The sequence below is a fragment of the Sarcophilus harrisii genome, chromosome 3 (assembly GCF_902635505.1).
Source record: "Sarcophilus harrisii chromosome 3, mSarHar1.11, whole genome shotgun sequence".
Lineage (NCBI taxonomy): Eukaryota > Metazoa > Chordata > Mammalia > Dasyuromorphia > Dasyuridae > Sarcophilus > Sarcophilus harrisii.
In genome coordinates this window covers 518763425-518786618 of record NC_045428.1, presented here as the reverse complement: position 1 = coordinate 518786618, position 23194 = coordinate 518763425, and the positions used below count along the sequence as shown (strand labels likewise).

Genomic DNA, 23194 nt, shown 5'->3' with positions numbered 1-23194 from the left:
GAAAGCTGTGAAAAATGGATATTTTATCTTTCTTAGCCTAGATTCCTTCTCACATTAGAAGTTAAATAGCGTGCAAGAATGCCATGGATAACAAAATGTTTATTAATGAAACAACCCTAACAAGATAAAAATATATAAAATATGTGCAAATAAAGAGATGCATTTAATAGTGACTACATAGGTACTGTAAGCTCCATGAGGGCAAGGAAAGCATTTTATACAGTTTTGAATGCCTCATAGTCCTAGCATAATGCCTTGAAACCAGGCAATGCTGAAATGAATGTTTGCTGGAGTAAACAATTGAATAGGATGGATGAAAATGGTAGTTAAGCTGTTGCCCAATATAAAGCTGTTCCATTGCTCACATAAATGTTTAAAAGTGACCATATTAGAGGATGTAATTTTTCATATCATGCAATTTTAATACTAACATTTGTGATTCAATTCTATTCCATTTGCACAAGGAAAGAAAATAGAAGCCCCCTTTTTCTACCCTATACCCTCAAAAGCCTTATAAAATGTTGAAAAATGCAATTGTGCTATGATTAACCATCTAACATTATCACAAGTGGGAGAAACCTATTCTCACTTAACATTTTCATTAGTATGCATTTCTTCCTTGGAAGCACACTAACAATGAAGAAAAACCTAGCTAATTCATCAAAGCATTGATTTGGTTGGAGTTGATTAAATATCTTCATTGCTATCCACAAATTTAGAAAAGTGGGAGAATACTACATTGGAAAATTCATTTAATTATTTATCAGAAAATACAAAACATTCAAACTTTTTACAACTCCTAAAATCCTGCTACATTGAAAAGAACATCTTCACGGGAAAGACATCTTACTGGAAATCTTCAGCTTTAGTGAATGGGCACATAGGAAGTCAAATTTTCTGTCTAGAAGTATTTTCCCATTTAATTCTTCTAGCCTCTATTCAGAAGATACTCAATAATCTCAGAAACTGCTCAACATCAATGTGACTGCAATAGGATGCAGATGGGCACAGATTTCAATGAAGAGTACCTCTTCCCCCTTTGTATCCAGTATGGCCCTAGTAATATATTATTGCTAGCTCTAATCTACCTTTCTCTGTCAGAGAGTATATATAATAGCAATAAGGAGGATATGGGAGCAACAACCTAGAAAAGAAAATCCAATGAAGTCTTACACTAAGACAGGTACAGAAATTTCCATAGTAATTATTGTAAGTAACAAGGACCAACATAGATAGGCTGGAGCATTCATCACTCTCTGGATGCAGAAAATGGAGCAGGATGACTGGAGAAAATCTAACAAATGGCCTCTACCAACTAAAAGGAAAATGAAAAACTCTCTTACTTTGGAGTATGTGCATTTTTCTCTCTCTCTCTCTTTCTCTCTTTCTCCTCTCTCTCTCTCTCTCTCTCTCTCTCTCTCTCTCTCTCTCTCTCTGTGTGTGTGTATATGTGTGTGTGTGTGTGTGTGTGTTTTAACCAGCTCATGGTTTCATTTCTAAATTCCAAATGCATTGCCAAGTTGGCAACAATTCAATATTATTCTCCCACTTTGTCCAACTGTTCTAAAGTAACTCCAAATCCCCAGGTTAATGTCTATTGATCAGAGTCTCATTTTTTAATAGGGAACATTTTTTCTCCCCTTCTTCTGTACTGCAGGCTCCAGAGATTACATCAGAGAAAGTGTAGATGTGGATGGAAGAAAAATATCTTTATTTTCAATATCCTCTAACTGAAATTTATTATTTTTTTTGATTATTGAAAAATATTTTGATAAGGAATCTATAGGCTTCTCCAAACTGCCATAGAAATCTATAGTATAAAAAGGGGGGAGGGAGAAAGGACTAAGAACCTCTGTTCTGTATTATAGGAACAATAAGTAAAGTACAGCAGGTTAAATACATAACAAACTTCTAAAAATCATAATTAAAAGCAGAAAAATCAAATGATGCATTTAAAAACAAAGACAAAACCTCCTCAGTTCAAAAGAACACCAAGTTCAAGTGAGCAAACAATTCACAAGGACAGTCACCCTCCTGTCGTGTTCATTCTCCTCTCTATGCCAGAAGTCAGACCAGTTGCAAATAATGGCTTTGGCATTGGTTAGATGCTGAAATCTCTCTCTCATTATTATACCTCTCACTCATGTCTGTATCTGCTTCTCCTTCCTATTTGCATAGATTCTCTTGTTTCCATGTCTCCTATACATAAACCCTTTTTCCAAAGGTGGAAGTGATAAACTTGGAAAGCAAGATGAGGTTAATTTTCCATCAGCCCTTGATGCCTCCTCTTAGGTCTTTCTAGCTCCCTTGTAATCATGATTGCTAAGCTGGACCTATATCACAATAGAAAAAGAAAGTCTAAAAATGCATATATTCATTCATTTTAAGGCCTCTTCTTTAAAAATTTTTTATGGAAACTACTAAAACTAAAACTAAAATGAAACATTTTCTATGGAAACTACTAAAACAGGATTTCCCTACTTTACTTCTCTCAAACTCCACATCCTTAAACTTCCTAATGTCAGAAAATGATTCTCTGCTTTGCCTAATGAGTTATTTTTCATAATAAATGTTCCTCTTTGGTTGTCTTCCTTGTCCCCAAAGGCCATTCTTCTTGTTTGCTCTCTAATAAACTGTAACTGTTGCTTTTTGAATAGATTGTACAGGGGATGTAGTACATTAGGGGGCCAAATTTTAAGTCTATAGGTTACAGAATAGAACTCTTTCTTCAAGTATACAGCTTGAATTGGTTGTTCTCCTGTTCCCATTTCTATTTGCTCTCCTCACTAGGGTATTATTAGACTCCATTTATCTTTCATACAATGCTTAGAGCTTCTCGGGAACAAACAATATATAAATTGAATGAATAAATGAATAAATTTTAAAATATTAAGAAGAAAAAGGGGAAAATTCAGTATTTTAACTAAACAGCAGGGACAAGGAGCAAAGGGAAAAAAGATGTCATAAGAGGAGGAGGTTAAACTAAATTATCTTAAAAAAAACTCTTTTTCAAATATAATTTTTTAATGCTTTGAAGAGATTGAGGCTCTACAGCTGTAATTGCTACTAACTCCTGTTAAATTAGAGAAAACATTTTTCCTCTATGAACTTCTCTTTTCTTATCTGCAACACTAGAAGTTTCAACCAGATGGCCTCTGAGATCCTTTTCAAGTTCTTTGCAAAAAAAAAAAAAGAGGAGAAATATGTAAAAGATCTTTTTTGGCAAATTCAGATTACTCTTCTTAAGTTAGAACTATTTCTTATCTTACAAGAAGTGTGATGAAAAGAGAGAGAGATTTGGCATCAGAAAACTTGGTTTTAAATCTCTGATGCCAGTTATATAGCTTTAAGCCCACTTCCTAATCCATCCAAACTTTAAAAGCATTTATCAAACTCTTAATTAAATAAGGCACATTGTTAGGCTCTGAGAATATGAAAAAGAAAAATTTGTTTTGAGATATGTCTGTTTTAGCTTGAAATGGACAACTGTTTAATTAAACAATAGTTGTATATTGTTTTCCATGCAAATATTCTTAGGTTCTCCTCTCTAAGACATTTTTTCTTCCCTAAAAAGAAAAGGACAATGTGATAATTCCTGAATGGGGAGAAAGCAAGAGCCCTCTGACTTACAGGTAAATTGATGAGAATGGGAGAGAATGTGAAAAGATTTTGGAGGTGTTGTAAGTTTATAAAGGAAATGAGTAAAAAAGAGTGAAGTGGAAATCTAGGATAAGATAATCCTAAATCTAGGATAAGAGAAGACTTTCACCTCACTAATCTTATTTAGCTATAGTTTTAAAATCTATAAAAAATATTTTCCCCATAGAATTCTTGTGAATTAGGTAGGATAGCTACTATTATCCCCATTTTACAATCGAGAAAACTGAGGCTCAAAGAAACTAAAAAACATGTCCAAAATCATGTAGCTAGTCATTAGCAAAGCCAGGGTTTAGAGTCAGAACTTATGTCTATAAATCCAGCATTCTTTTCCCTCTAATACATTGTCTCTGAGTAAAATTATCAGTACTCAAAACCAAAGGGAAATGCTAGCCATGGTGTGTATGGGCCAGGAAACAATCTGATACCAACCAATCTAATAGAAGGAGGCTGAGTCAGGAATTTAGGTGGACATAAGGAATAACATATTGACTTCGGTCAGGAAAATGGGCCCAGTGCCCAGATAATAAAAAAAAAAACCTTGGTTCTCCAAAGATCTAGAAAAAAAGGTTCAGCTACCTACAGATAGAAATAGGGAATTGAGGGAACTTGAATGAAAAGAGAATTTCTTTTCTCTCTCCCCATCCCTAAATAAGAATAAGGATATGATTTATACTATATGGAGACTATAATACATTAAAGATATTACCTATACTGAAGTTTCTTAAACTGTGGGTCATATCCTTATATGGAGTCACATAACTGAATGTGGGAATCATGAAATTATGATTTATCATCAGTAAATGTTTGATTTGTATACCTATTTTATATGCCTATATACCCTGAGTCATATAAAAATTTCTCAACACAAAAGGGCTTGCAAATGGAAAAAGTTTAAAAAACCCTGACCTATCCAAGGCAATACAACTACATAGCAATGAGATGGATAGTCACTTTAGGTGAGCAGAGCAAGGAGAATCAGTGTGGTTGATCTCAAATTTCTTCAAAATTTCCAAACTTTTATTTGTTCTAATATCTGAAGAAGAGACCAATTTCCTTTCCAGGAGCAATTCTAAGACCCAATATCCCTATCCTATGTCCTCCAAGACCTGATTTCTTTGGTTATTCTCTCCCTCCTACTTCCCTTTATCTCCTGGTTCCCTCCCTACTACCTACAAGGTCATTCAGGACTTTCTTGTCCTTAAATAAATCTTCATTTTGCATTGCCCACCCCTTCAAATTCTCATCTTATGTCTTCTTTACACAGACTTCTAGAAAGTCACTTATACTCATTGTTTCCATTTCCTAACCTTACAATGACTTTTCAATCCTTTATAATCAGGGATCACTCTACTGAAATTACTTTTTTTCTAGACCATTTATTTTGATTTGCTAAATCCAATAGTATTTTCTCAGTACTCTTGGTTATATTTGAAGCTTTTTATACTTTTGGCTGTCATTGTCTTTGGCTCCAGTAACATAATTCTTCCTTAATCTGACTGGACCAACCAGGACATACTCTAAAAGTAGCAAATAAAAAGATTCATGCAAGCAACATATTGATTTAGAAAACCACAAATTAACATTATCTATGTTATATTATATTTTTATTTATTTTATTGAATGTTTACGAATTACATTTTAATCTGCTTCTATATACTCTAAAGTTTGGCTGCCACTTAGGGTCCATAATTAATACCTCAGTTCTAGATCTGTCATAGACTCTGTGGTGGTTTGTCCCCATCATTTCACTCCAAAGGGGGAAGGAGGTAGCACACAAGGTTCTTGAGTTTTGATATATGGATTACCTAGTCATATGTCATGATATTTCCCAATGCTGTTAATTATTCAATTTGGTTTCTGTGTGCTTCCTTAAATCTCTCAAACTCATTATATAAAACTTTAATCGGAATACCAAGGTGAGCATCTAAGGTTAGGGAGGAATAGCCTCTATCTGACAGGAATGCTCAACTACGAACTTCTCAGGAAAGTTTTGCACATTTTTGTCTGAAATATCTAGCTCTGACAAGACAATATATATATATATATATATATATATATATATATATATATATATATCAAGGTTGATTAGCACCTTTCCTTCTTGTTATTGTTGCTGTTTCAGTAGCATCAATACTCTATAATTCTCTATAAGCCCATTTTGGTTTGCTATTTCCTTCTTCATTCAGCTCATTTTACAGATGAGGAAACTGAGGCAAAGATGATTAAGTAACTTACCCAAGGTTACACAGCTAGTAAGTGTCTGAGGCTAAACCTGAACTCAGGAAGATGAATATCCCTTACTTTAGGCCTGGCACTCTTCCCACCAAACAACCTGGCTGCCATAGCACCTTTCCATGCCTTAGCAAATGACCTTTCACAGGTTGCCAAAATTCATTGCCTGGTGGAAAGCCACCATGAACTGTTAGACTGGTCCTCTGAAGTAGATACACAGTCCATCTCTGGTTCTAAACAATTCCAAGTTTTTCCAGCTTGACAGAATTGATCAGTTTTTTTCAATTTATGGGCTTCACATTCAAGGATATATAAAGATTTGAGTCTTCTTGACTTGAAATCAAAGACTATTTATCAATTGCACTACCTAGCAATCTACTGCTTACTGCCTATTATCAATTAGTACTATTCTTTTTACACTGGGGCAAGGAGTAGGAGGATGGGGAGGGGGCATCAAGGAAGAAAATGGAAACTAAAGATTCATCCAGAAAAATCTAAGGATTGAAATCACCCTACCTTTTCCTACCCAAAATAAAAATAAAGTTCAAAATAAAACAACCATCCACCTGTAACAATTTTAAATGAAATCAAACTAAATGAAACTAAAAATTACAATTGTGCATCACGTTTTCACATCTGAAAAAGAAAATCTGTGCTAAAGGATAGATAACAACTAAGAATCTACTGACCAGATGTCAGCATTTCACTTGCATCTCATTTGTTTAAAAGAGAAAACATAAATATGCATTCATTTGTTCTACTCTCATCCTCCTTTGATGTCTCATGGATCATAGATGACTTGGCCATGATCCTGAATTTTGAAAGGCTCTGCCAATGGAGTTCAGTCTCCAGAGGGACAGCGCTAGACCTCTACTGGGTTCATTACCAAAAGTTGTCTACCAGGAAATGAATTTTTCTGGTCATGGCAGCTCATAAAACAGTCTATTAAAGGACAGCTCAGTTGTAAACTGTTCCAATGAAAGACGAAACCACAGATCTTTTACAACATTTAAGTGCTGTATACATGCACTTAGTGGCCATGGGTGAAAGGCCTATACTCTGAATAATGTTTTTCACTGTTGTTGTTCAATCATTTTTAATCTCTCTATGTGACCTCCTGTAGGATTTTCTTGGCAGAAATACTGGAGTAGCTTGTCATTTCCTTTGTCAACTCATTTTACAGATGTGGAAAATGAGGCAAACAGATTTAAGTTGCTTAATTTAATTTAAGTTGCTTAATTAAATTGCTTGGAATCACACAGGTAGTTAAGTATCTGAGATCAGATTTGAACTCAGGAAGATGAGTCTACCTGAGTCTAGGCCCAATACTCTATACACTGCACCTGCGTAGCTGCACTGTTTTTCACTAGTTTAGAAAAATATATTAATTAAAATAGACCACATAGTTCAGCTACTGTCCTCATTAAATCCACAAACTTAAAGTGTAGAAAGATTCCATATCTCTGAAAATTACTAATATTGAACAAAAACCTTGAACAGTTTCTGTTTCAGTGATGGCCAGGGGTATCAGTGCATCCACTCTAATTTGCATCACCTTGATCTTTGAACAATTTGTCTTACCCACAGGATCCATCTTCAACACTGAAATAGTTTCCTTGTTTGAGCAATAGTAATGGGATACATTGTATCAGGGAATGAGAATATTAGCTTTCATAATTCTCTTCTCTGATATCATGTAATATACACACCTAGGAAAGTGACCTACCCTAAGAAACACTCAACTTGATTCATCTCCTCAAGTAAAGATAAGTAAAGATGATTATTAGAGAATATACATTCTTTTTTTTTTCTTTTTGCTGCAGCAATTGGGATTAAGTGACTTGCCCTGGGTCACACACAGCTAGAAAGTGTTAAGTGTCCAAGGCCAGATTTGGACTCAGATCCTCCTGATTTCGGGCTGGTATTCTATCCACTGCGCCACCTCGCTGCCCCTAGAGTACATATATCCTAACAGCTATAGTAAGGAATCATTATCTGCCCCCTTTCTCATAGTCTTTCCTCCCTAAAGAGGAAAGAGTACTTTCCCAGTCACAAACTATGTTCCATTTTTCAATTTTCAGGGAGCAAGTACTCTGAATCTTAACTGAATCTCAGAGATGATCTCATCTCAGGATTCTTAACCTAGAATCTATAAACTTGTTTTTTTCAATATTATGATAACTAAATTTTAATAGAATTGGTTTTCTTACTTGTATTCCTATGCATTTTATTTTATGCATTTAGAAACATGATTCAGGGAATAGGTCCTTAGGCTGGACCTGTTCTGACATAGCATATGTAGATAATACATAATTATGGAGCTTTTCCCTGCTTCCAGCTTCTAACTTCAGATCAAATTCTCCCTATGATGCTCTCTTCTTCATGCAAAGAATGTGCTCAGTCATGTTCTTTCAGTTGAAAGTATCAAGGTTTTCCACAGTTCTTTCAGAGCAGCAGCCCTCAACCAAGGACCTCCTTAGGGAAAATAGAAGCGGCCCATTTGTTCTCAGTACTTTGGCTAAAAGAAGCTTTTCATCTCCAGCAGGAAATTTCTTTTGTGTTCTCCCTCGCATCTGAGTCGGGGTTAGGGAGTGAGAGGAAGAGTCTCAGAGCCAAAGCTAAGTCTAAGAGAGAAGGTTATTATTTGATATCCCCTTCTCCTCCAGGTACACTCCTGATTTTATATGTACGTGTATGGGTGTGTTCAAGTGTATGTATGTATACAAATATGCATATCTACTCATAAATATAGCTGACTTTGCATGTACTGCTTACATGTACCTGTAAATGTATGTGGCCGAATGGGTGAGTATGTGTGTATGCTTAGAAATATACATAGAATATTATCCAGTTCATCTGACTCCCAGTTCCAGAATCATTGAATATCAGATTTGGATGGGACCTTTCAGGCCTTCTAGCCCAGCCTATTTTGTGCCTAAAAAAGAATTTCTCTTCAGCGATGTCATATTTACATTTGACTGAAGACCTTAAGAGAAAATCACACTTTTTGAGGTAACTTGTTCTACTCTCAGATAGTTCTAACTTTTTGAGGTAACTGGTTCTACTCTCAGATAGTTCTAAGTGTCAGGAAGTTTTTCTTTATATCAAACCCAAATCTGTCTCTCTGCAGCTTTAATACCTTACTTTGTGGTGGGTCTTCTTGGTATAAAGAGAACAAGGTTAGTCCTTCTTCTATATGAGAGGCCTTCAAGTACCTGAAGAGAACTATCTTGCCCCTATCCATCCAAGTCTTCTCCTTTTGAAGCTAAACATCCCTTACTTCCTTCAACCAATTCTCCCCAGGCTTTCTACCATTCTAAACACCCATTTCTGAATGTGCTTCAGCTTTTCAATATCCTTCTAAAAAATGATACCCAGAATTGGACAAAATATTTACTATTCTTAAAAATAATAGTTAATAACTGAAGCCAAATTTGAAAGAAAAAAATTGAAATGGCTGAATTAAAGAGTAGATAAATATATAGTTATCAAGAAAGAAGCTAATCATACTGCTACTTCTAAACTAAAATATATATAGTTAAACTCATTTAACTTTTTTAGCTTAAGAATACACCTCAAAACCAAGGAGGCATTGCTGCTGATATTGATAAACAGTCAATTTATCTCTCTGGCCTTCCTTGCCAGCTGGTACAAAGCCAAAGCAAACTAGAGCAAGGGAAGGTGAATTAAGAGCTCCAGGCTGAATAATTCTGAGGGATTAGTGAATGAGATCCATTCATTATATTACCATAGACTTGGTACTATAGATTAAAAACACTGTATATCTCCCCTTTATTGTATGACTGTGTTCAAATCACAGAAGGAAGTACGGCATTCTTATTAATCTTATCCTAATTCTTTACAAAGAGCACTCCATAGAAAAGTAGAATAGAAAAAGGGAAGAGGCATCCAGAAGGACAAGATTTGATGTAGGAGATTTTCAATATCCTAGTCACCTTATTAAACTGCATGGGCAAAGTAAGAAGACTTACTAGACCACAATAAATGCACCAGATATATTAGACAAGGTTTAATTGGTTCTAGTTCTAATTGTCAACATTCTCCTTGACATCCCAAGAACACTTGAAGAATCTTTCTCAAAAGAAAAAAAAATGTTAAACCTTGTCAACTAAGACTGAGAAATTAATAGCATATGTCAACAAGAGATATCAATTAATCATTTCATTGAGTTAAGTATTGTAGTACATGTCTATAATCCCAGCTACTAAAAAGACTAAAATTAGTGGAATTCTTAAGAGTAGGAGTTCGAAGCTATAGTGAACCAAGTCAATTGAGTATACTAAGTTCAAAATCAGTGTTATATCTTAGGAGTATGTTGTATGCCAGATTGCCTAAGGAGGGAAGAAGCAATCCAAATCAAAGTTTCTATACCAATCAGAGTGAGAACAGGGCTGTGAGTAGCCTGAATTCTTCCATCCTGGACTATTAAGTCCAAATAGGAAGAGTGAGTTATTAAAATAGTAATATTAATCATTTAACCGAAGTCAAATTTCCCTGCTTGCTCAGTTGGCCAATGAGCTTGAATTTTTTGTTTGTTTTTGGAAGGGAAATCTGGTGTCTGCTATGTATATGTTCTATTTTTACTCCTCTGTGTATAGACTTTCCTTCCTCTTCACCTCTGTTTTGTTACTCCTCCCCCACTGTGAAAAAATTAAGTAAGGGAGGAATAACAGGAGAGAGGGAGGGAAGGAGGGAGGAAGGAAGGAAGGAAGGAAGGAAGGAAGGAAGGAAGGAAGGAAGGAAGGAAGGAAGGAAGGAAGGAAGGAAGGAAGGAAGGAAGGAAGGAAAGAGAAAGAAAGGAAGGAAGGAAGGAAGGAAGGAAGGAAGGAAGGAAGGAAGGAAGGAAGGAAGGAAGGAAAGAAAGAAGAAAGGAAGGAGAGATGGAGGGAGGGAAGGAAGGAAGAAAGGAAGGAAAGAAAGAAAGAAAGAAAGAAAGAAAGAAAGAAAGAAAGAAAGAAAGAATGGAGGGAAGGAAAGAAAGAAAGAAAGAAAGAAAGAAAGAAAGAAAGAAAGAAAGAAAGAAAGAAAGAAAGAAAGAAAGAAGAATAAGAGAATGTGAGCTAATTCAGAAAAGAAACTGTTTTGTTTTGTCCTTGCATCCCCAGAATCTAGTACAATCCCTGGTACAAAGTAAGCATTTAAGTGATTGTTGATTGATTGATTGATTGATTGACTGATGACTTCTTCTCATGCAACCAACAAAATTTAATTCTGGTTTATCTATACAACATTTCTATTGTGCAATTTCTAAAAGGAATTAGACAGAAAGTAAGGCAAGTCCAGAGAGCATAATGGCACAGTAATCCTTATATGATATTTGTCAGCTCTATCACATTACTCTGATTAGACTTGATTTAAGTAACACAGCTAACAGATGTTTCCTTGAAGCGTGGTTGCAAGAAATGGGCTTGTCACTTTCTAATATACTAGAAGAGGGGAGGCAGAGGCAAGATGGCAGAGTAAAGCAAGAACTAATACAGTAGAAGAGATGGGAAAAGGAAGATGCTCAGAAGGGAGCATAGGTAATGTCCTAGTCACACAAAAATCAAGTTTGATAGAGCAGAAAAAAGAGGTGTCATATTTTATTCACTTTTTCTTTTCTTCTATTACCTCAATTCTTCCTTCAATTACAAGGAGCAAGCTGTCATCAGCTTGCATTAATCTGACCAATATGCCCAAGCAAGCAGGAATCACTTGACCACTGATACCACAAGAAATATGCTGTGCTTACAGGGATCATCACTCAGCCAACAAACCTAATGGCACCTATAATGCCCCCTCAGAAAATACTCAATAAATCACCCAAGACTTAGAGAGCCAATATTGAATTCCCATCTGGGTCTAGCTGAACACAGAAGTGTATATCAATTAGGAAAGTAACTTAGTTAAGAAATGATTTTTACTTTTTTTTTCTGTTGTTAGTTTTCTATTTGGTGGCTCTAAGTGACTTTTAACTTGAAATCCATTTTAATCATAAAAGATGGATTAATAATAGCTAGCATTTACACATAGATCAATAGCTACAGAGATATAACTGACAGCTATGTGCTGCACTGGTTAGAGAACCAGGCCTGGAGTCAGGAAGACTCATCTTCCTGAGTTCAAAAGTGGCATCAGATATTTACTAGCTGTGTGATCCTGGCAAATCATTTAAACTTGTTTGTCTTAGTTTTCCTCATCTGTAAAATGAGCTGGAGAAGCAAATGGCAAGCCATTCCAGTATCTTTGCCAAAAAAAAAACGCAAAAGGAGTCACACAGAGTCAGATGGATTGAACAATGACAACATAACTTTAAAGTTTACACAATAGCCTTGTGAAATACATTCTATAATTATCACCATTTTACAAATAAGGTAACTGAAAGAGGTTAAATTACTTGTTCAAGGTCACACAATCAATAAATGTCTGAAGCAGGATGTGAAATCAGGTCTTTCTGACTTCAAGTCCAATTCTCTCTCTCTCCACTATGCCATGTAATTACATCATTAAATATATGTAAAATTTAACTCAGTACCATTGCATTTCCTTATCATTGTTATTATATAGATAAATGTGAAACAAATTTTGAATTTCCAAAAATGCTCTCCGAATTGAAAGTTTTTAACGAAATGATTACTTTAAAAATCCCATTATGATACAGTCCACCTGTGAACAATGAACATTAATTACATTTGCAATTTTTTTCACATTTATGACATTATCCTTAATAACCTTCTTTCTTCTGATCAATTTCAAGGTATATCAATGCCAGTTCCAGTCATAGGCCTACAAGATGACTCCAAAGTCTTTAAAGAAGAGAGCTGCTTACTGGCTGATGAGAACTTTGTCCTGATTGGCTCTTTTGTGTCCTTTTTCATCCCCTTAGCCATTATGGTGATCACCTACTTTTTAACAATAAAGACACTTCAGAAAGAAGCTACTTTATGTGTGAATGATGTTGGCCCAAAGAACAAATTGTCATCTTTCAGCTTCCTCCCTCAAAGCTCCCTGTCTTCAGAAAAGCTCTTCCAGCGTTCCTTGCACAAGGAACCCGTGTCTTATGGAAGGAGGACTATGCAATCTATCAGCAATGAACAAAAGGCTTCCAAAGTCCTGGGTATTGTTTTCTTCCTGTTTGTTGTAATGTGGTGTCCTTTTTTCATCACTAATGTGATGGCAGTCATCTGCAAAAAATCATGCAATGAAAATATCATTGGGATTCTGCTGAATGTATTTGTTTGGATTGGTTACCTCTCTTCTGCTGTCAATCCATTAGTGTATACACTGTTCAATAAAACTTACCGGTCTGCTTTTTCTCGTTATATTCAGTGTCAGTACAAGGAGGATAAGAAACCTCTTCAATTGATTTTAGTGAACACCATACCTGCATTAGCTTATAATTCTAGGCAAGTCCAAATGCCACAGAAAGATGATGAAAAGAAAGACTCTGAGGTGACGGATAAAGACTACACTGGAATTGATATCGGGATACATAATTTAGATAATTCACCCAAGGATAGTGTCATCCCAGTGAATGAAAAGGTTAGTTCTGTGTGATCACATTAGATAGTGAGTGGCAACCATGGAGTACACAATGAGAAAGTATTCACCTAACTGAAAAATAGGAAAAGACTTGGAAAAATTAGGCCAGTTTAACAGATCTATAGATATCATCAACATATTCCTAATGTCATTCTATTAATGAAAAGCAGAGTTAAATACCATAAAATTGCATCTTTTTAAAAAAAATAAAAGAATTCATAAAGAATTTCAGCTATTTTAAGCATAGCCTTTACTAAACTTATTTTTTAATATCTTAAAAAATATATTTCTTAAAGGCAAATACCATTTATGGTATAATTTTAATGATGGCCACAAATAAATCAATTTTGATATTTTTTCTTTTGAAAATAAAAACTATGCCACTGTGTCATTTATTGACAGCATAGGATTGAATTAATTACTTTCTGGTATAATTATTAATAGAAAGAAATTTGAAAATAATAAATATTTTTAGAACCTTTGGAACAAAGGATAATGTTAATTAATCTGTCAACATATATTAATTTTGAAAAAAACACCCAGGTACTTGTCTTATAATAATTGTATTAAGGAAATAATTACATAGACAATTTGGTAATATTTTATTATTATTTATTCAGATACCATTCTAAAGTATAAGTGTGCCCTCTGCTATTTACCATATGCTGTGTTTCAAGTTAATTTTCCTCAGAAGTTATAAAATGCCATTCAGTTAAAACCATTTCTAGTTTCTTTTCGGGAAAAAAAAATTCTATGCTTTATTCTCAATTTCTCTTGTTTCCTCATGCCAGATTTTGGACATATTGAAAGGACTGAGTCATTCTACCAAACAGATTTATAGAAATTGTTTGTGGAAAAATTTGCTTTTAATATGTCCTTTGATTTTTTCTGTGATGCCATGTCTTCATGACAACAACAATAACAAAGTTTTGGAAATGAATCAGAACAGATGATTCTTCACAGCAACATCTGAGGTCATGTCTAAGATCATACTAGTTGGATGTGTTCAGTCATTACAACTATCTACAATTGCTACTAATCAGTAGAAATGACCCTATTCATATTAGTCATTAAAACAACAGAAGAAGAATTAAAGAAAATTGAAGTCATCTTTAGTTCAATTCACAGACATTTACAAAAAATAACGTGGGAATAAATTTTTTTCCTTTCAGTTTCCTTTTCCCACTACCACCCATCCACTCAAAAAAAGTTGTTACTGGTACATTGAGAGGAGTCCTATAAACCAAAATCTACTGATTAGTTATTAAGGCATTAGGTTTACACACTGCCTTATTTTTACGGTGGCTACTAGCTCTGAGGAGAAAACCAAAGGGAGAAAAAAGAAAACATCTTTGGCCAAACAACTGAGTAAAATTTTTTATATAAGGAACATCATGGTGTAATTGAAAGAATTCTGGATTTGGAGACAGAGTAGTGGGTTCAATCCTGGCTTTTCTGCTTACCATTGATGCAACTATGAGTAAATAGGTCATCTAAACTCCTTAGGTCTTAGCTTTCCCATTTGCAAAATGAGCAGTCTGGACTATTCAACAAGCATTTATCAAGCATTTGGAGTTACAGCAATACTTCAGTTTTAACATTTGTCCTCAAAGAAATGGCATTGTACTGAAGAGGTGTCAACTAAAATTTCTTCCAATTCCAGGTCTGCAATATATATAATCTACATTGCTAAAAATGTGAAGTATGCTTTTATTTTAAGTTTGTTCGTTCTTTCTAGGAGGAAAAAAAGGCCAATTTTCATATTAGTGATACTAGAATATATAACAGCAGAGGATCTGTTATTTCATTAAAGGGTTTTCTGTTTTAATTTTTTTAAGTCACTTAAACATAGAATATTCATGCCTTGATCATGATCCTTTCAACTATTACACTGTCAAACAGCACATTGGCTGCTATTGAAACAGAGATTAATAGTGATAACCAACAGGGAAGTTCCATATTAACAATTCTGTTGAGATACAAAGAATTACTCACCCTTCCCATCCCAACTCTAGGCTTTCAGAATAGATTATTCAAATGAATTATGGGGACAGAAGGGGAGAGAATTCCTGGGGGGTTTGTTATTCCTATAATTTACAGTTGCTTTAAGGATAAATTCAGTAGTTATCTCCTACCAAATGTATTGCTGACTGAAGCAATGGTAGTGTAACTCAAAAGCTAGAATATATAGTATACAGCTGATATCAAGCCTGTGTTTGAACTGAATTATTCTTTAATGATTATGTAGATGTATCAGATAAAGTTCAAATGCTATCAAACTTCTTATTTAATGTATTTTGCCTTAGTTCGTGATGTTGCACATCTTTTTATGTATATCAGAGAAAAATTGGAATTCCTATCCCCATATAGCCTATTGAATTGAATGTACATAATTATTGCCTGACAACTACTTGATAACTATATAGATATTATCAATGTTCATCAGTGTGTTTCTCACTTTCTCCACAAATTATACATCTTTTATTATGTATATACAGATGAAGATGGTTATGTATATATGTATATACACAGATATGTTCAAACAGTTGGTCCAGTATTTATATATTTATATGGAGGAAGAGAGAGAAACTAATGAAAACACATTGTATTTATATACATACATATATATATATATAGACATTTATGGGCATGTTTGTATTTTGTATATTTCAATGTGAAACAGCGTATAAGATTTTTAATATATTCCTTGACTGTCATGATAGATTAAGGTGATACAGTGCCAGCAGCTTCTTTATAAACTGGAAGTTTGTCTTAAATAATTTAGAAACTCAATGTTAATTTAATTGTGATGGAAATGAAACAATATAGTTGTGTATATGTATGTGTGTTTAAAAACATACATACATATATGTATGTAAATATATATATATATATATATATATGTCAATTCCTCAGACATCTGTGATTCCACAGTTCTGGGTGCTCTCTCCACTAACACAGATGTACAGCAACCTCCTCATACCTTGATAAATGTGTCTTTGTCAGTTGCTGTGACATTCACCATCTGGTGATCAGCTTGTTAGGCTGGACCCTGGAGAAGAGACACTTGGTCTTTTGCTGGTCCTGAACTTAATGCTTTTTCATCTTGCAAGATCTAACAGAAATCGCCCTCCCCTGGAGCAGCCACCGAGAACCATAGTGGCTTTAATCTACACCGTAATAAGGCATTGAGAAAGCACTACTGTGAAGGAGGTTGTATATAAACATAGGCATTTGGTTTATTGATCTCAGATAAACCAAAACCTTAGGGCACTTTATAATTTTAGTCTGAGGGTTTTCTGACAACTTTTATCTTTTCCAGTGAATTCTTCTTTTCCATAAGAATGTGGACTCTTTGGACTACTGATAGATCTTGAAAAGACTGGCTTTGAAGGATTCACTCAAGCAATAGTATTATTCATAGTATTGAGAGTTTTTTTTTTTCATTTAGTAAAACTCACATGGTAAATCCTTCTAACATGATGTAAAAGGATAAATGCCATCACCATCTCAACGAAAAGTTCTCAGGAGCAGAACACACATATTTCAGATGCTTGACCACAGTGCCATCTCATGGTCATTTGAAAAAGTGCTACTCTAGCCAACCAAGTTACTTACTGTGCTGCTTTTAGCAAATGGTGCTGTTGCCGTTTTGTGCGTCACTGGAAAGTATTCATAAAGCATTGAATTATTCTGTATGATATGATATGCAACAAGTACAGTGCAAATTATTTTGTGTATGAAGTGTTATTAAAGCAAATTTAGGATTTCAAGGAATGACTGTAAATAAAACATACTTGAAAGTGAACAAATGGCAGTGTGATGTGTCTGTTGATGTGTTAGTACTCCAGAGACTGCAGAGGGGACATAGGATCATGAAGTATCATTCTGCCTGGTTTGTCATTTTTGAGGAATCAGAGTGAAGAAGAATATGTACCAGATTTGAAGACAGAAAACCTGGATTCAAATTCTACTTCAGTCACTCTGGAATCTTGGTCAATATACCTCACCTTTTTACACTTTGCTTTCCTTATTCATATGAGAACTTCTGCTAAATTTCTCCCAACTGCTAAGCTTATGATTCTAATATCTTAATTTTATTTTCTTTAATTGTACAAACATTTATTAATTGTCATAGAAAAATGAATCTTAAAAATCAACATTATTATTGTTATTATTACTCCATTATCTCCTGTCTGACAAAAGTACTTGGTGATTCCAATATTAAATTAAGTCGTTATTAATCATCTACTGGATATCCTCAATGTACTCTACTTAATAAGAACGTGGAACTCTGAATAACTCAGTATTTAGAATCAAGTATAATGAATCAAATATAATGGAATCAAGAGTCCTCACTCTTTAATTTTAGTTATGTAACCTTAGGCAAGTCACCAATCTTTCTTCATCTTCTTCATCCAAAAAGAAAAATAAATACAGTATTTTCTCTAACCACATAATAGGGTTGATTTGAGAATCAAGTAATATAATACTTTAAGATATATAAACAATCTTAATATTTACAGAGCCATGAAACCCTGTTCTTATCATCTGACTGGAGACAGGAATAGAACTCACACCCCTACTTATCTAATTTATTGCTGTATCTACTTCATCATCTCAGTAAATGCTGTTAATCAGAGCTGGCAATAGAGACATAATAGCCTTTATAATGTAGCATGAGGGATGCTTTTCAGTGTTAATTTTAATAAATGAATATATTTTAAGACCAGAAAAATTTTTAACCATGACATTTAGATATTGATATTGTAGAAGAGGCAAATACAATTTTTAAATGCTGCTTGGAACACCTAAATGTCTTGTCATGGTTCTGCAAATGACATCTTCCAGTCTAAATATTTAAGCATTGTATTACGCACACAAACCAACATTAAAAATTCAAGCAACTATCCATACTAGTTTTTGTCCTAAACATGTGAGTACATTAGTAAAAGAAATTCCAGTTTAAAAAAAAACTTTTTACCAATACAGAAAGTTTTTAGAAAGTTGACTAAATCCTTAATTTATTTGCTCAGGGTTACACAGTTAGCATATGCACATAAATTTAAAAAGTATATTCATTTGAAATATCCTGGGATATTTCAATCCGAAATTGGAGGAAGTCAGAAAAGTTTATTTAAATAAAGCAATTGCCTCAATTTGACCTTACACTTTCCCTGAATAGAACTTAAAATGTTGAGATCTCATTTATCATACAAGTCTCTAAGGAATTACATAGAGACCCAAGATAAAGTGGACAATTTTTGTCTCTGGCATCATTCAAACACCTTTTTTCTTTTTTTATGTTGTTCTTCTTTTCTCCTACCCTTACTCCCCACCGGCTACTGAGTACCCTAATGACCCAGGCTTCTTCCAAGATCTAATAGTATTATATTATGTTTCTATCTGACTTCTGTTCAATCAAAACTATCCTCTTCTGTGTCCTATTCCCTCAAGGACCTGTTCTCTGATAAGAAACTGATCAGAACTAAGCATAGCTAATATTTTCATAAGTGAAACTGGCTCAATGCATTATCTTTCCAACTCAATCACTTTGATGACTTTTAAAAAGTGACATCTTTTGCTCAGTTTCTGCATTTATTTAGATATTGATTTATTTATTTATGAGTAAGATGAACATTTCACTTTCACAGCTATTTAAAACATATTAGTCCAAAATCTAAGACCAATATCTGACACGAGAAGAGAGAAAAGGTTGGAGCAAGTATATTTTTTTGATTAGTGACTTTTCCTCATGTTCTTTACATTATACCACTGTTATCTTCTCTCCCCAATATGTTTTGCCAATCTTGTCTAATAGGTCACAAAACTTAAGCAAAGATATTTCTTGCATATTTTAATCACTTGGAGTAGTATAAGTAATAAAACAAAATTATTCATCTCTCTCTTTTTTAAACCTAATAGTTCACTGAGATGGACACTCTAAATATGTCAATCTGGCCAGACACATTTAAAGAGCAGGCAGTTTTTATACCCATTTTGGGTATCAGAGCTCTAAGATGAAGTTGAGAATCAGAAGTCTGTCTTCCAGTCTGCACTATAGCTTTAGGCAAGTCACAACTTCTCTGGATTTCATTTTCTTTCTTTACAAAATGAATAGGTCACATTATAGGTTCTTAATTCCCTTCAGCTATAAATTTATATGAGTCCATGACTGCTAGGAAGGTCCTGCCACATATTTGATGAAGTAAGGCATAGCTTCATCTACAAAAGTGATAGGAGGCACTCAAAGAATTTCCACATTTCCCCCCAAATTCCTCAGAACTAAAATCTAAAGCAATTTTATTTTCACATTTACATGGAAAGCCTGTGTCAGTATTAGGCTACACTTGATCTTTGCCAACAGTTGATTGTCACCTGGGAAGAAGTTCTCCTGCAGAGGATCACAAGGATCTATGATTTTTTCTGACATAGAACATTGTTGTCAATAGCCTGGATAAAGGCATAGGTGGCATACTTATCAAATTTGCAGATAACACAGCAGTGAGTGATTGCTAACACAATGAGTTACTAGAATCAATATTCGAAAATATCTTTATAGGAGAAAATATGCTAAAGAATGTAGTAAGATGAAATTTTGTAGGAATAATTGTAAAACCAACTTCCCAAGTACAAGATAGGGAAGACACTGAAAATCTAAAGGAAGTAGCTTAGAATAGTAAAGAGATTTAATGTTATATGAAGAATTAGTTGAAGAAACTTAGGATATGATCCTGAAAAACAGAAATCTTAGAAAGGTATAATAGTGCATACTCCCCAACCCAATGATTCTAATTCTACAGTTTGCCAATGTAACAAACCCTATTCCCCACCTCCAGGTGTCTGCCTTACTGCCAAATGTCTTTTCCTTATTCTTAAATTTATATATCTAGCCCTTGTCTGTACAGTACTGCACCACCAATTATTTGTGGGACATATTGAACTAGTTGTCTAGTAGACATTTCATACTCAACATATACAGCACAACTAATTTTTTTTCCTTTTGTTCCCCCTTCCCTAACTTCTCTATTAATATAAAAGGATTATCATGTCACATGGGCTCACAACTTTGGTATTATTTTCAAATTCCTACTCTGGTTCATCCCACAAATTCAGTTCATTGCAAAATACTTTTACAACATATCTTGTATACATCATCTTCTTTCCAATCACACACTACCATCTTAATTTAGGTTCTTAACATTTTTGTTTGGACTATTGTAATAGTCTTTCAGCTGGTGTCCCTTTCTACAATCCAAATCCCATTATCTATCAAAGTCATTTTCATAAAGTACTGAACTGACCCTGTTGCCCCACCACCCAAACACCTGAGTGGCTCCCTATGACCTTCAAGATCAAATATAAAATCCTCTGTTTAAATTTGATATTTAAATTCCTTACAGCCTTAATACACTTAGATTTTATCTCTTCTCCATATAATTTATAGTTCAAAGAACCTGGAATTCCTGCTATTCCTTGCACACAATCCCCAATCTCCTGACTGCAAGTTTTTTCACTGGATGTCCTTTGTGACTGGAATGCTTTCCTCTACCCCTTTGTGTCTTCTTTCACGAATCAGATCAGAGTCTTCCCTCTTCCCCCAGATATTCCTTTTCTTCTAAAATGTCTTCCCATCTAATCTATATGTATCTATTTAAAAATCCAGATATGTACATATGATGCTCCCCATTAGAAGCCTCTTTGAGGGAAAGCACTGTATTCACCGTTCTTTGTATACAAGCATATAGACCAGTGATTTACACATGATAGATTTTTAATGTGTTTTTTGATTGAGTGAACAAAGTATTTACAAAAACCGCCTCGCAGAAAAGGGATTATACCTGTTCTGCCTAGTCCTCTAGGGAAAAACTAGGAGCAATCAGAAAAAAGTTTCAAGCAAGGATACAAATTTGAGCTTTCTCTTTATAAAAGAGATATTTGCTTAACATTAAAGTTATCCAAAATTGGAGTTAGGTGCTCCAGGAGATAGCTTCACAGGTGATCTTCAAGCAAAGGTTGGAACACCATTTGTTGCTTTTATTGTGAAGAAAATTATTATTCAGGTAGAGTTTGTTCTATCTAGATGGACTTTCAATTCTCTTCCAAATCTGATATTCTATCATTGTATGAATTAAATTATTAACAGTTCTAAGAAAAAAAACTAAACATCAAATGAAATTGTTCTTACTGGAATAATAATTTAGTCTTTTTCATAATTTATTTTATTTTCAATTCATGGTACAAAACAAGCATTTTCATAACACAGTATAATAAAAAGATGATTATATGTGAAACTATAAATCCACCATGTACAATTTGCTATTCCTTCCCAAACATACCAGTTATTATGCAAATTTCTTCCTTTTTCTTCATGTTTTTCCTAATAATCAAAATGATTTAGTTGCTCAAAATTGTTCTTAAAACAATCTTGCTATTACATACAATGTTCTTTTTCTTGATTCTGTTCACTTTACTCTTCCTCATTTAATGCAAGTCTTTCCCTAACTTTCTAAAACATTGAGCTCATCATTTCTTATAGCACAGTGGTACACCATCACAACCATACATCACAACTTGTTCACCCATTCCCCAACTGATGGAGATCCCTACAATTCCCAACATTTTGCCAACAAGAGTCATTATAAACATCCCATTAACGTTCTGTTATAATTACTATTTGTGAATTTCACTTCATGAATGAATATATATATTTACATATATTTTAAATATAAATATATATTTATGTTTATATATTTTTCTTCTGTTATAAATACCTGAAAGTCTTTAGATTTATCAAATGTTCATGAATGAAAAAAAGAAATGAACATGAATATATATATATATATTTTAAATATATAGAAATATAATAAATGATATATAAAGGTATGTATATGCATATATGGATAAATATAAAAAGAAGAAGAAATAGAACTCAATGGAAAATTTGATATAAAAATTTAGAAGAAATACGAAGAAAATATTAAAGGCATAATAAGGTACTCATCAAATTGTTTATTATATATATATATGAAAATATAGTCAGAATTCTTAAAATTGTTATCATTACTAAGATAGTTTGAAAGAAAGATTGGGTCTGAGATGTGTACAATGGGGTACTTATAAAAACAAAATTGGATAGGAAAAGGTAAAGGGAATAAATTATTAAAGTGGGGCATGAAAGGAAGAACTAATCCAGAGGAAACAGGTTGGGGTGGAGGCCTGATGATGTTTGAATAATAATTAGGTATTAGAAATGGTCTTCTTCATTTGCAGAGACTTTTTTTAAAAGTTATCACAGTGTCTCTGTCAATATTCCTCAACCTTTTTAAGGGGGAAAGAGGGGAAGGAGAAGGAGGCCAGAGGAGGAGAATTCCTTTGAGCACTCTCACCTGCAAAAGCTAAAGGATAAAACCCACAGTGATTAAACTTTGAGAATATAAAAGTGGACCAATCTTTTTAAGTGATGATACTATTAAAAGGAAGCCAAGATAATTCACTTTATGTTTTTATTGCCAAGTAAATTTTTGGGAAATACAAGAGAGAAGAAAATTCTAGCATTTTCCTATTATATAGAGAGCCAAAATATTTGAAATTTATGCTGCTTTCCTCATCACATTACATTTAGTTAGTCAGATGCTGCCAGAAATATGTATTTTATTAATCAGATGAACTGGCATGAATAATTAGTTTGGTCAATGGTAAATCGCTGAATCAAATTCAATATTCTTTGGTTCAATAAAAAGTAAAACTAAATAGAACA

General features: G+C 33.9%; 1 protein-coding gene across 2 annotated transcripts in view; it reads left to right on the top strand.

Moving 5' to 3' along the window:
* HTR2A (5-hydroxytryptamine receptor 2A) overlaps nucleotides 1-14660 on the top strand; it is a 51361-nt gene extending 36701 nt beyond the window's left edge. For both annotated transcript variants that reach the window (XM_031961921.1, XM_012545294.2), the window contains exon 4: nucleotides 12650-14660. In XM_031961921.1, coding sequence (XP_031817781.1) covers nucleotides 12650-13449 — 800 coding nt within the window. In that variant the 3' untranslated portion in view covers nucleotides 13450-14660. The remainder of the gene's footprint in view (nucleotides 1-12649) is intronic.
* The last annotated feature ends 8534 nt before the right edge of the window (nucleotides 14661-23194 follow it).